This window comes from Artibeus jamaicensis, unplaced genomic scaffold (assembly GCF_021234435.1).
Source record: "Artibeus jamaicensis isolate MK-2021 breed Jamaican fruit bat unplaced genomic scaffold, CSHL_Jam_final contig_415, whole genome shotgun sequence".
In the NCBI taxonomy this organism is placed as follows: domain Eukaryota; kingdom Metazoa; phylum Chordata; class Mammalia; order Chiroptera; family Phyllostomidae; genus Artibeus; species Artibeus jamaicensis.
This window is the reverse complement of record NW_026521823.1, coordinates 38,178,686-38,191,162: the sequence shown is the minus strand read 5'-3', so window position 1 is coordinate 38,191,162 and position 12,477 is coordinate 38,178,686. Positions and strand designations below refer to the sequence as shown.

The 12,477-nt window shown below is 46.2% G+C and overlaps 1 protein-coding gene across 2 annotated transcripts in view; it reads left to right on the top strand.

Annotated features, from left to right (window-relative positions):
- Window positions 1-11,855: 11,855 nt before the first annotated feature.
- HTR2A (5-hydroxytryptamine receptor 2A) overlaps window positions 11,856-12,477 on the top strand; it is a 45,488-nt gene continuing 44,866 nt past the window's right edge. For both annotated transcript variants that reach the window (XM_053665643.1, XM_053665642.1), the window contains exon 1: window positions 11,856-12,277. In XM_053665643.1, the coding sequence (XP_053521618.1) occupies window positions 12,115-12,277 (163 nt within the window). In that variant the 5' untranslated portion in view covers window positions 11,856-12,114. The remainder of the gene's footprint in view (window positions 12,278-12,477) is intronic.

Genomic DNA, 12,477 nt, shown 5'->3' with positions numbered 1-12,477 from the left:
TGAGTTTAAGTTTTATATATGAGAGGAGATTGGTTTTAAATTCTGAGCCCCCTTTAAGTAGAAGCGATAATGATTATGACCAACAAGTTTTAGGAGGGTAGCATACCCTACATACTATGGTGCTTGGTTTGGTGACCAACTAATCAAACTCACACATCTGATAATTTTGAAGACCTATTTTGTGGAGCATTCAGACATAGATTAGATAGTTGATCAATTAAATTCCCTTAAATAATTAAAACTGTAATTCCAAATTTAGTATGGTTGATGCCTTTGAATGTGTTCAGCATCTAAGAAAGCAAATTATCTCTAAGTGCAATGACCATAAAACTTTTAATAACTTTACACTAAAATTCATGATGAAGATGCTAAGACAAGGTGTTTTTGTTGCTTACTGTTATGCTTATTTTGACACATGGCTAGGGCTCCTATTTGACAATGCTCTTAGAGTTTGGGTTCTCTTACCAGACACGAAAGAAAAAGATTGTAGTCTCACCAATCAAGTTTGCAGATTCTTAGTTGTTGCCTAGTGACTCTGGGCTGGGGCCTTGGGTGTGATTGTAACGGCCACAGCCATTGAAACAAGGGACAGTGGGCATCATAACCTGAGTCCTTTTATATAATAAATGTTTTAAGTTTCAATGATTCGAATCTTGGTGCCTCTTCTGATGATGAGGTCTTCTTAAACTTTTGGATGCTCTGGTCTCAAATCTATTCTCCTGTCTCTATGCTATATGAAACCAGTCCGCACTACCTAGAAGTATATATTTTGGCTATATTTCTATTTTAATTGATAAAGCCAGTTAGTCTTTAATCTCTATGGCTAGCTCATCTCTGGCAATGTTAGGCTCAGGTATTAAAGATCAGGCTAATTTGTTTTACTGGCAACTAAGCTTTTGACGTTTCCATCTTCTTGGTCTGATTAACTTTTATATCTAATTTGCCCAGCTTACTTCATATGAAAACCAGTGCTTGTCACTACTTCCTGTTCTTGGTAGAGCTCCTACTTTATACAGGATTTCTTCTTACACAGAAACAAGCATGTATGTATGTATATGTGTGTGTTATGCATTTGTACATGTCTATGTGTATAGATGTAACATGCATATGTGTGTAAATAAACAAAACACTACACAAAGCAATACTCCCTATTGCAAAATTCTTTTAATATATCCAAGTGCATATAAGTGCTTTTATATAATAACTACTCTTTGCATACCTAGCATTAACCTTTTTTTACTTGAGGTATTACAAATTTAGGGCTTTCTACTGATGCAAATTCCTAAGTAGTAGGAAGTTCCCTTAAAGCATCTCTAGTCATTCTTTTACTGCCCCTTACATCTTTGAACTCCTTGCTTTTTGAAAACAAAATATTCCTTGCATTTTGACAACAGACTATTCCAGAGACATCTTGATTTTTCTCCTGACTTAAAGCACGGAGCCAAATACATCCAATGAGAACTAGACCCTTTTATGTAGAAGACAAATTCGGAGGCCAAACAAAATATGGACACTAAGTGTACACAACAGAAATGATGATGACAAAGGACAGGAACACTGGTGGACTTTTTGGGGAAGGGCAGTGTCTGAGCTAGAAAAGTGTATGTGTATTTAAAAGTGTGACTTCAACTTGATTTCTCCATTTACTATATTATGTTTTGTGCCCTTTTTTCTATAATATGCTATTTCATCAACCACTAGGATTTTCTCCTATACTCACAACTAAGACCTCGGTTGTTCAACAAAGACACCATCAAAAGAAAGAGAAGTTTAAAGGTCCACGTTGCTCATCACTGCATGCGATAAAGGACTGTCAAGAAGTGAAGTCCTGTTTCACAGGCTGCAGTGGTGCAAAATCGATGCCGCCCACAGCTGTCTTTCCCAGCTACCCAAGGGGAGCTGTCTGCAGAAGAGAAGCAGGTCAACCCAAAAAGGAAGGTTCCAGAGACAGAAATACAGTCTGCATCTTGTTAGCCACTGGATACAGCCATACCTGAGTACCACATCATTTCCTGGATTTGACAATTACATGAGAATTTCTCTCCATGATTCTTTGATTTGGATTTCTGCCGTTTTCTAATAATGATCCTGAATAATACAACTGCTATGCCTAAAAAAAAGCTACTTTTATTTAATTTTTTGCCATATTATTTTTTTGTTTCCTTCTATTTTTTTTATTTTTCCCAATTATAGTTCACGTTCAATATTATTCTGTGTTAGTTTTAGGTGTACAGTGCAGTGTCAGACAATCACAACTTTACAATGGGATCCCCTGATATTTCCAGCACACCTGGCACCGTACACAGTTATTACAATATTATTGGCGATATTTCCTATGCTAGACTTTACATCCCCAAGACTATTTTGTCCTTGTGCATTCGTACGTCTCAATCCCGTCACCTTTTCCACTCAGGCCTCCCACCCTCTCCCCTCTGGCAACCACCAGTCTGTTCTCTGTGTCTATGAGTCTGTTCTATTTTGCTTGGTCCATTGATATTTGAGAACGGCTATTTTTAATAAAAATCTGACCTTGACACCAATACAGCCTGGTCATGGTTAGAATATAAGATCATCCCTGGCTCTTTCCTATGACCTTTAATTATTTTTAATATTTTTAAATAATATTCTATGTTTATAAGTATAACACATGCATACTTGAGACAATTTCTAAAATCCAAAACAGAAGAAAAAATCACCAGAGGCTCCTTGGCCCAGATAATTGCTGTAAACGTCTTAATACATCCCCTTATAGTTTAGGAACAAATACACATGTTTCTCAAAGTTGAGTCATACTCCATTAGAGATTTCTTTATCCTGCTTTTCTTGATAACTTGTGAGTAATTTCCCACAAAATGAAACCCTCTTCAAATATGTGATTCGTAAAGCTTCGCGGTATTTCCTTTGCTCCCTCTCCTCCTTGAAGTAATTTATTCTCTCGGCTTCCAGGACATATGACACTCTCTGCTCTTTCTCCTTTCCCACTACCCTATGCCAGCAGCCTGCGCTGGTCCTTCCTCATTTTTGTCACCTATCAACGATAAGGTATCTACCGGATTCAGTCCTGGGATGCTTCCTTCCCTCCTCAGATGCTAGGGAAGCCTCGTCCTATTTCACGGCTTCTAATAATGTCTAGATACCGACGACATCCTCATTCATATCTGCAGCCAGGGCCTTCCCATTCCACCCCAGGCCCTTCTACTCCCTGTCTTACAGACACAGCTGCTCACTGGTCATATGACAACTCAAGTCTAACGTGCCCCCAAACTAACCTGAATTCACCCAAAACGTGCTCCTCCTGAAGTGGTCCCCACACCAGCAAAGGACGACGCTATGGTTCCAGTTGCACAGAAGATCTGAAACCTCTGCTCTGAAACCTTGTCACCTCCTTTGCACACCCCATGTCCTGTCCCTATCCACACACAAGTTCAATGGGTTCTCCCTTCAAAACGTGCACAGAACCTGATCAGTCCTCACAAACCCACTGCTGCTGCCCTGGTCCAAGCCATGATCCTCTCTCACCAGAAACTTGGGCCCCGCTTCCATACTCCCCCCTACCCACCCCTCATCCTCTTCTGTTCTCAGTAAAGTAGCCAGTGTGACCTACTGAACATACGTCTCAGAGCATGGCACCCCTCTGTCCAAATCAGCAAACGGCTCCCCACGTGACTTGGAGTAAACGCCAAACCCTTCCCCGTCTGGACGCCCCACCTCCACTCATGCTGCTCCAGCCCCACCGGCCTCCCGCTCCTGCTTCCCACCTCAGGGCCTTTGCGTTTAGAGAGAAACTTGCTGGCTTCTCCATGCAAAACCATACCGCCCCTCCCCCATGTATCTACGCAGATCATTTCCTCTCCCACCTCCAGTCCTCGGTCAAATGCTACCTTCCCACAGAGCCTTCCCAGGCCACCCAACCTCACAAATCCTCTCCCACCCCCACCCTGTCCACGCTTTACGGACACGAGCACTTACCACTGGTGCGCACCACCGTTTACATCCCTCCACCTCACACTCTCACAACTGGTCCCCCACCACCACGCGTGGCTCTTGCACAGGTGAACACTTCCAGTGAAACTGCCCTCCTTCGAGGTCACCAACAGAGCCCTGTGGCTGACCCAGTAGCCGCTCCTGTGCCTTCATCTTCCCGCACATGTCGGGGTCGGGGACTTCTCAGTTCACTTCTCTGTGTTAGATTCTACGACATCAGACTTTCGAACAAAGGCATCTCCCCACTTCTCCGAGGGATGCTTCACGGAGTGCTCCCTGCTTTCAAAGCTTTTAAATTTGGAATCTGAGTAAATGTTGGCGTGCCTGGCCCAGCTCCCCAGTTCTTCTCTATTATACCCTTTGCCCTTTAAAGTACTGTGAACTGGGAGAATAAGGCCCCCCCACCAAGGATGTCCACACCTTAATCCTCCAAACCTGTAAATATGTTGCCTTAATGATAAGCAAGAGGTGAAGGGCCCAAGATGGAGATTCGCCTGGATTTTCTAGGGGGGCCCAACACAATCACGAGTTCTTAAATGCTGAGACTCTGTCAGAGTGATGACAGTATGAGGATGACTCAACTTGCTGTTTTTGGCTGTGAAGATGGAAGGACTGTAGGCCAAGGAACACAGCTGGCCTCTAGAAGCTGGAGGAAAATTAGGTCTGAGCACACCTGGCCCCTCCCACAGGAACACAGCCCCCCCAACACTTTGATCTCAACCCCCAGTAAGACCCATGCCGGACTTCTACCGAACGACTCTAAATGTGCGTTGTGTTAAGCCTCTAAGTCTGTGGTAACTTGTTATGGAACAGAAAACACATCAAATTCTACCTGTGCAGGCTGATGACTCCGAAATAGATTCCCCCTGCTTACCCCCCACTGCGACTACTTCTGTGCTTCCTGATTCAACTGCCTTTATACAGTTTCTCTTGGACGTCTGTGTCGGAGCCTGCTAATCATCTCCCAGTTCTCAGAAAGAATTGTCTCCCTTTCTTACTTAGTGACAGAATCCCTGACCTGCTGCTGAACACACAGGCAGCTGGAATAAAGACTGTGTTTTCCAGTCTCCTCCCCTTCCCTTCCTTTGCAACTTGAGTGACCACATAGCCAAGTTTAGCCAACTGGAATATGCAAATCCGTCATGTGCGACCCTGGAGGAAACTAGGGAAAACTTTGTCTTCCTCCTTCCTGCTGGCCAGGGTGTGCACGAGATGTCCAGGGCTCAAGCATCGGCCTGAACCACAGAGCTTCCTCGTGGGAAGGATGGCAGAGTGACCGGACAGGAACAGCCTACATCCCTGACGATCTGGAAGTTCTCACATCAGCTCTGGACCCGCAGGCTTCCTTCATGTGAGAAAGGAAGCGCCCTCTCTGTTGTTTAATCCCTACCCTGTTATCCTGGAACTTTGTCACCTGCAGCCGAACTGCGTTCTAACTTAATTCTAACTAGAATGATAAAGTCAGACTGTCTGTGACAGAATTATTGATTTTCTGCCTAAGACCCAACACTCGGTCTTCCTTCATTTCTGTAAATGGCATTATGGTCTGCTCAGTTGTTCAACCCACATACTGAAAAATGCCCTTGATCTTAGATTCTTGTCCTTACTTCCTCCCACCCCAGCCTTCCACTCCCGCTGCTCTCTTCCCACTCAGTCAGCAAGTCCCAGAGCTTTTATTTCTAAAATCCAAACCCCTGCGCACTTCTCTCCCTGAATCACAGCCCTAGGCTGAGCGTCCACGGCCTCTTACTGGAGCAACTGCAAAATCCACTAACTGAGTTCCCTGTTTTCATTCCTCTCACCTTCCACTCATTCTTCATACAATCTTTACAACAAAGCAAACTATGGCACTTCACTCCTAAAAACTCTGAGTGGCTTCCCCTTGCCCTTGGAATGAAATCCAGACTGTATGGATAGTGGCCCAGAAACCCTTACACAGTGCCTGACCACCTCTCAGACCTCACTGACCAGTGCACTCTCAACAGTCCACCCCTCATCCCAAGAGGTGCTCAGGACCCAGCCCTCCACCCCCTCTCGAGCTTGGTCCAGCTTCAGGGCTTCCTCACAGGCTGCTCCTGCTAGGAGAGCTCTTCCTCCAACCCTCCCCTCCCTTGGAGCTCCAGCTCAGATGCCTCTGCTATTAAAACTCCTCCCTAACTACCCAATGAAAAGCTGCCCCCAACCTCAGTCCTCAATCACAGCACAACTTAAATACTACATGAAAACAGTTGTTTCCTCTCCAAGCTAAAATGCAAACCTCGTGACTGACTCTGAACATCACTTGACATCAACATGTCTACCGGTTGCTTGTGTCTGAACCCGTGTGTATTCTATCTTCTCTCCTGGTGTGATGGAGGAGCGCCCCCACCTGGACCCTTGATCAGGGCCTTCTCACCAAAGCAAGGATGTCATTCCAGCAATTATCTCCTGGCTCCGCTGCATCACCCCATCCCCCCTTCCACTGGGTCACTCACACCATCACTGAAAACCATTTTACACTTCATCTTATCTTGAAAATAAAAAAGACTCTGCCTCCTATCATCCTTCAATTACCACTTCATTTTTCTACTGTGTTATTTCCCACCCCCCAAACCCTCAACGTAGTTGTCTGTACTGCCTACACGCACACCTAACAAACATCTGCAAGGACAAATTTGTGTTGTGTTAAACCACTAAGTTTGAGGTAACCTGCTATGGAATAGAAACACTCACGACCGCTTCTTTCTCTCATCCCATTTCTCGGTCTCACTTAGTTGGGCTTTTACTCCAAACATCCCGCTGGACCAGTTCCAGCCAAGGCCACCCAAGGCTTCTATTTGTACAAATGTGACAGGCATTTCTCAGTGCTCATTACACCCACCCAGTCAGGAGTATGTGGCCCAGCTGAGCACTGCCTCTCCCCATCTTCAAGTCTGTCTGCACCCGGCTTCCGGAACACCACCCTTTGTACCCCTCCTCACCCACGGGGTGCTCCTTCTTAATCTGTTTGACTGATTTATCCGCACCCTCCTGACCTCAAAACACGGGAGTAACCCGGGGCTCATTCCTCAGACCTCTAAGTTTATACCTCTTCCCTAAACTCTATGCTCATGTTGATTACCACCGTTTCTTAAGTAAATGCATTAAGGCAGGAACCTCGTCTATCTTCACAGTTATACTCTGCAGTTAAAAGCGTGCTTAGCACAGTGCTCGATACTGATCTTTAAATTTGTGGGTACTGCTAAAAGAAACACCAATATGAACATTCCGAAAGGGCAACAAACAAGCTTTAGCCAATTTTAAGTAGCTGCACCTTTTGACGCAGCCAGTGGCTTAACAGAAGGCAATTCCAGACATCGTTTTCCAAGCATGCGGTGGCCAGGTGATCTGGGTTGTCCCAGACCCAAGAACTGGAACCTCCAAAGTGATGGATTACACACCATTCAGAAAATTTGCTGTGAAAATCTGTTCTCATTCTCACACCATCTGTAAGATTTGGAGAGCAGAAATCTCAGGGGCATATTCTTCCAGGAAGAACACGGAGTAAAAGAAATCTGCGCTGCCAATTCAGAGCCAAACCACAGCCAATCAAGGGGTGCACATGAAGGCTGGTACCATCTCGAAAAGTTAAGCTTCCAAAGGACGGGCAAAACAAGGATCTAGTCTACAGTTCTTTGAACAAGAGAAAAAATAAATACATGATTGATTTTCCAAAAGTCCAGGCCATTTCATAGCTTCTCAGGCTACGATCCATAAAAAGCCAATTAATCTCAGCAACAGAATCAATCTCACATGCATGCTGTTGAGCAAAAGTAACCAGACACAAAAATGAGGATCTACCACCCATTTCCACTTCAGTGCAAGTCGACGGGCGAAGGCGGGAATTTTCAGTAGCAACAGAAATGGCGGCTATCTTGATTTGGATAATAATAGTTAGGTGTATATAGTTTTTCACCACTCGAACTAAATACTTATGATCTTTGCATTTTAAATTGAGTTATAATTTATATTCATAGAACAAATGAGCGTATCCTTCAGTGAGTCCCTGTGGAAGGCGGGGATGGGGGGGTGGGAAAGATAAATATAAAGGATCTCTTCCCAGTGGGATTTCTCACAGCCCTCTCTATGTTGATGTGTTCTGTAGATCTCTAATGGGAGTCTACAGGATGCAGTATTTTCTAGAATCCTTGGCTCAAGAAAATTTTTTTCGCCCATGTAGTAGCACCATAAGTCACTAATGTTTCAGAAACCAATAACTCTAACTCTAGCCTGCCAAAAAAAAAAAAAAAAGAAAGAAAGAAATCCAAGCAAAGGCTATGAATACCACTGCAGCCATTTAAAAATAAAAAGTTGTCATCTAATTTTAAGCAATCCTATTCTGGTAAGCCATCCAGAATAAACAAGTTACAGAATGTACCCCCTATAGAAGCCCCATTAATCACTGGAGCAATCCTGCCCAGAGTAGTACATTTTCTTTTGGAGTTGCAGACTTTAAATTCCTCTGGCGGTAATTAGATAGTAAAACCAGTTGTCTGTTGAAGAACAAGTTTATGACAGGAAGCATCCATCAACAGAGACAGCACCTATCTTTCTGTCCTCCGTAAAAATATGCAACTCATCCAGAGGGGGCATGAGGGCATTAAAACACAAATTAAAAAGCAGAGGTCTTGGGTTCGGTTCCCCAGGAAGCTGACACAGACAGACTTGAGTCTGGCCGATTTGCTGGGGCGAGCTCCAGGCCCACACCTGTAGGGGCGTCAGGGGAGCGGGACTGGGCAGAGGGAAGCTACCTGTGATGCAGTGACGACAGAGGCCTCCGCCATCCCGTGGGAAGTTCTGCGACCAGGTGGCCCTTCAGGATTGTCCAGCCCCAAGGCCAGCAGGCCAGACTCTTACACCCTCACAACAGACCAATCATTGTGTGGGGGCAGCCCTGGGGGTTTCGGAGGGAGAATCAGCTGAGAGGCACCTGCCCCTCGTTTCAGCTGCAGGGGAGAGTGAGTGTCTGAGGCAAGGGGGCGGAGCTGCACGCGGATGGGGGCGGAGCTGCACGCGGGTGGGGGCGGGGCTGCACGCGGGCGGGGGCGGAGCTGCAAGCCGTGGCGTCCAGGCCTGTGGCCAATCCGCACCCCTCTTCCTCCAAACCTGCAAGAAAGCCCTCCTACCAAGTCTAAATCTCATGCTATTCATAGGCAAGCCAGGAGCCTAGAGTTTACCCCCATTGCCTTGTCCAGAACAAGTATTCCTAAAACTGCCATAACAACTGCAGATAAACAGACGGTTGTTAACAAAGTCTTTTTCACAGCGTAAACCGTATTACTGAGCGACGCATAGGACTCGCCATGACTAGAAACCTGACTGTTCTTCGCGAAGGCTGATGGCCCGCGCACATAAGATGTGTCTCTAAGGAGAACTGTAACACGGCAATCCGTGAAAGAATTGGCCATCAAAAAATTTTACAGGCACTTCCCAACCCTAGAATTTTTTAACAGATCCCCTTGTTTATTTTAATACAATTAAATGAGTATCCCGCTGGACAGAGTAAGGAAAAAGGAGTTCGAGATTTGAGATTTGTCACCGATTCTGCTTTTTGATGGATGCTAACAAACAATCACTGCATTTATTCCTGGAAAACACGGAGGACTCCTTAGGAGATGCCACACTTGGTGTCGAGGGCACCGAGGTGAAGGAGAAGTGCACCGTCTGATCATAGCCTAATAAAGACAGGCAGGTGCGCAGGTACTTATAAATCAGCCACACATTCGTTAAACCAACACGCCCAAGCACCCACGACATGCCAACTGCAGACAAGATAAACACAGCTTTTACTGTTCTGGGGCTCGCGTGCAGCGTGAGCGGTGTTCGGGTGGAGACTGCCCCGGACACTGCAGGGTCTGCCTACCTTCGGAAGCAGAGCTGCAAAAAGCTCAGGAACAATAAGCTGAATAACAATAATAATGGCAACAATAATAATATAAATCCTCAAACTAATCTTTGAGGACTTAAAATGTGCCAGGCACATATGTAAATTTATGTAACTCTCAAACCAGTCCTGAGGTGGGTATTACTTCCTATTTCCCAATGAGAAAATTAAAGCAAAAAGAGATTAAGTTGCTTAATCAACGTCACAAGGTGGTAAGTGGCAGCAACGGGATGCACAGGGCACATAACTGGACCTGAGTCTCGAAACCGCAGTAAGAGTTTGCCAGACAGTAAAGGAGTCGGGGGCAGAGGCGGGGAGCGCGTTCCAGACACAGGGAAATGTGAGTAGAGATGCTCAAAGAGCGTCAGGAACCTGGAAGTCTGTTTGCATGTAGGTTGTCTGTGGGACAAGAACAGGTGCCCAGGCCTGAAATGTGGGCCCAGTGCGGGAGGGGCAGCGGTGAGGTGTGTGCCCCACCAGGGAGAGACTGCGGGAATGTAGGCAGGAGCTGAGGGGCGTGGCATTTGTTTTCTAATTAGGATAAAAAGTGGCTAACGTCCATTAAAAGCATCGTAGGAGCCAGAGATGGGGTGAACATTTGCACACACGACCTCACCTGAGCCTCACTACTGTCTTTGGAGGGAGGCACTATTACTGCCTCCTTTGACTGGTCAGAATACTTGAACCCTAAAGGGAGCAACTAGATAGTCCGGGGTTCTACTCGCTGGAGTATTTACAGAGCTGGGATTCCACAGGAAGCCTGTGCCCCCAGCTGCCTTCTCCAAGAAGCGGGGAGAGGTGGTAAGGGGTCCCCACGCATGTTTTAGCCCAGGAGGCGCACGATGCAGCCTCTCACCAAAGGGGGTGAGCCGTGGGCTGGAGAGGAGATCTGAGGAATATGTTTCCAGAGGCGGCGCTGCAGCAGAAGCTCTGCACTGAGGATGAAGGCAGAGACGTGAAGAAATGGTGAGCCGAGAGCTTGGGTGGAGAGACACGCCCAGGGTGAGCAGCGGAATGGGCGTGAGATGGAAGGGGCTAAGGCCCAGGTCCCCTGCGCTGTTGGCGGGAGGCCCCGGGGACAGCTGGATACTTAGGTCTGGAACTGAGGACAATAATCTGCCAAGAAGGTACCGATTTGCCCCAAACAGGTTGAAGTCACAAGAGTGTCTGAATTCGTCTAGGGAGAATACAGAGTAAGAAGAGAAGATGGTGATGGAGATCTAGAAAACCCCAACTTTTCAGAAAAAAAATTGATATTTTCTCATCTGCAAAAATAAGCAACTGTGTGTATGTGCATGAACATCCCTGCCTACATATACCTGAGCTAGGGCTTCTTCACAGGAAAAGCAGGCTGCCTTTGGTGTTATTTCTGAGTAAACAGGTTATTCATTCTCTTTCTAGTGTGAGTTTCTTCTGCTGAAGAAAGTAAGCTAGCTGAACGGTGTAGGTATTTTTTTTATTTTATTTATTTTTAAAAAATAAATTTTATTTAGTTACTTTTCAAGTACATTTTTTTATCTATTTCTCCCATCCCACCCCCCCACCCTGTTATTTAATAATAAATTAAAATAGTACGAACAGTTTCAGAGGTCTCCATCCAAATCTGCTTGGCCACCTAGTGCTCAAGTCGCCAACATGGGTGATTCCACTCTCAGGCGGAGGGCTGCAGGCGTTTGGAGGAAGCGCCCGGCTTCCAGGGACCCCTTCCCCCCCGGAGAAGCCGTTCTCTGGCCGAGTTCTGAGTTTTCTCTTCACCCTTTACGCCCAGGCATACCCCAGTGCAGCTCACCTACCTTAGCAATCGGTACAAAAGGCGATCTCTCCAGTTTCTCTCTTTTGAAAACAAAGGTAAACTTCCCAACGTTAACATGTGAAAGAGAAAAAAAGCGCCTGTGCGGTCCGCCCTCCTGGCTGTCGCTACCTTGCAGTTTATGACACAGTCAGAGGGAGGTCTGACGCCGGGGACGAGACAGCCTGCGAGCCGGCTGGTCCATTCCCGTGGAAACCACGCGTGCCTGGGAGCCGGCAGCTCTTCTACTTGGCGGTGCGGTTTCTTTTGTGGCTCTGAGAGCCGCTTATGAATGAATGATGTGTCAACGTGTGCCTCCCTGAGGCCAGCCACCAGGGAGGGGTAACCCTGCCGAGCAAGCAGGGCGGCGGGGGGGAGGGCAGAGGACGCCGACGGGAACCTGGGGACCTCGCAATGCTGCAACTGGCTCGACCCCTACATGCAGTTTTTGAAATCGGCAAAACAGAAATCAAATTACTATCGCGCTATGCGGGTGGAAGCTCAAGGAGAAGGGACTGTGTACCGGCTTAATTATTGCGAGAGATGGGGCAACTCACAGAACGGCAGTGTGTCGGAGGTGCGGATCCTGAAGACAAACAAATGTAAGTTCTCAGAGTCTCATGCTATATTCTATTTATCTGTGTGGTTTTCTTTCTGGCTTGTGATCATGCTGGGTTGAAACGTAATTATTTCACAATGAGAATTTCTAGTGTGGAAAGTTGTTAATCTTTGCTTAAGACTTTTTTTTTTTTTTTTGCCTTTTATTAACTAAGCAACATAATACAAGCTGAAATTCCTGACA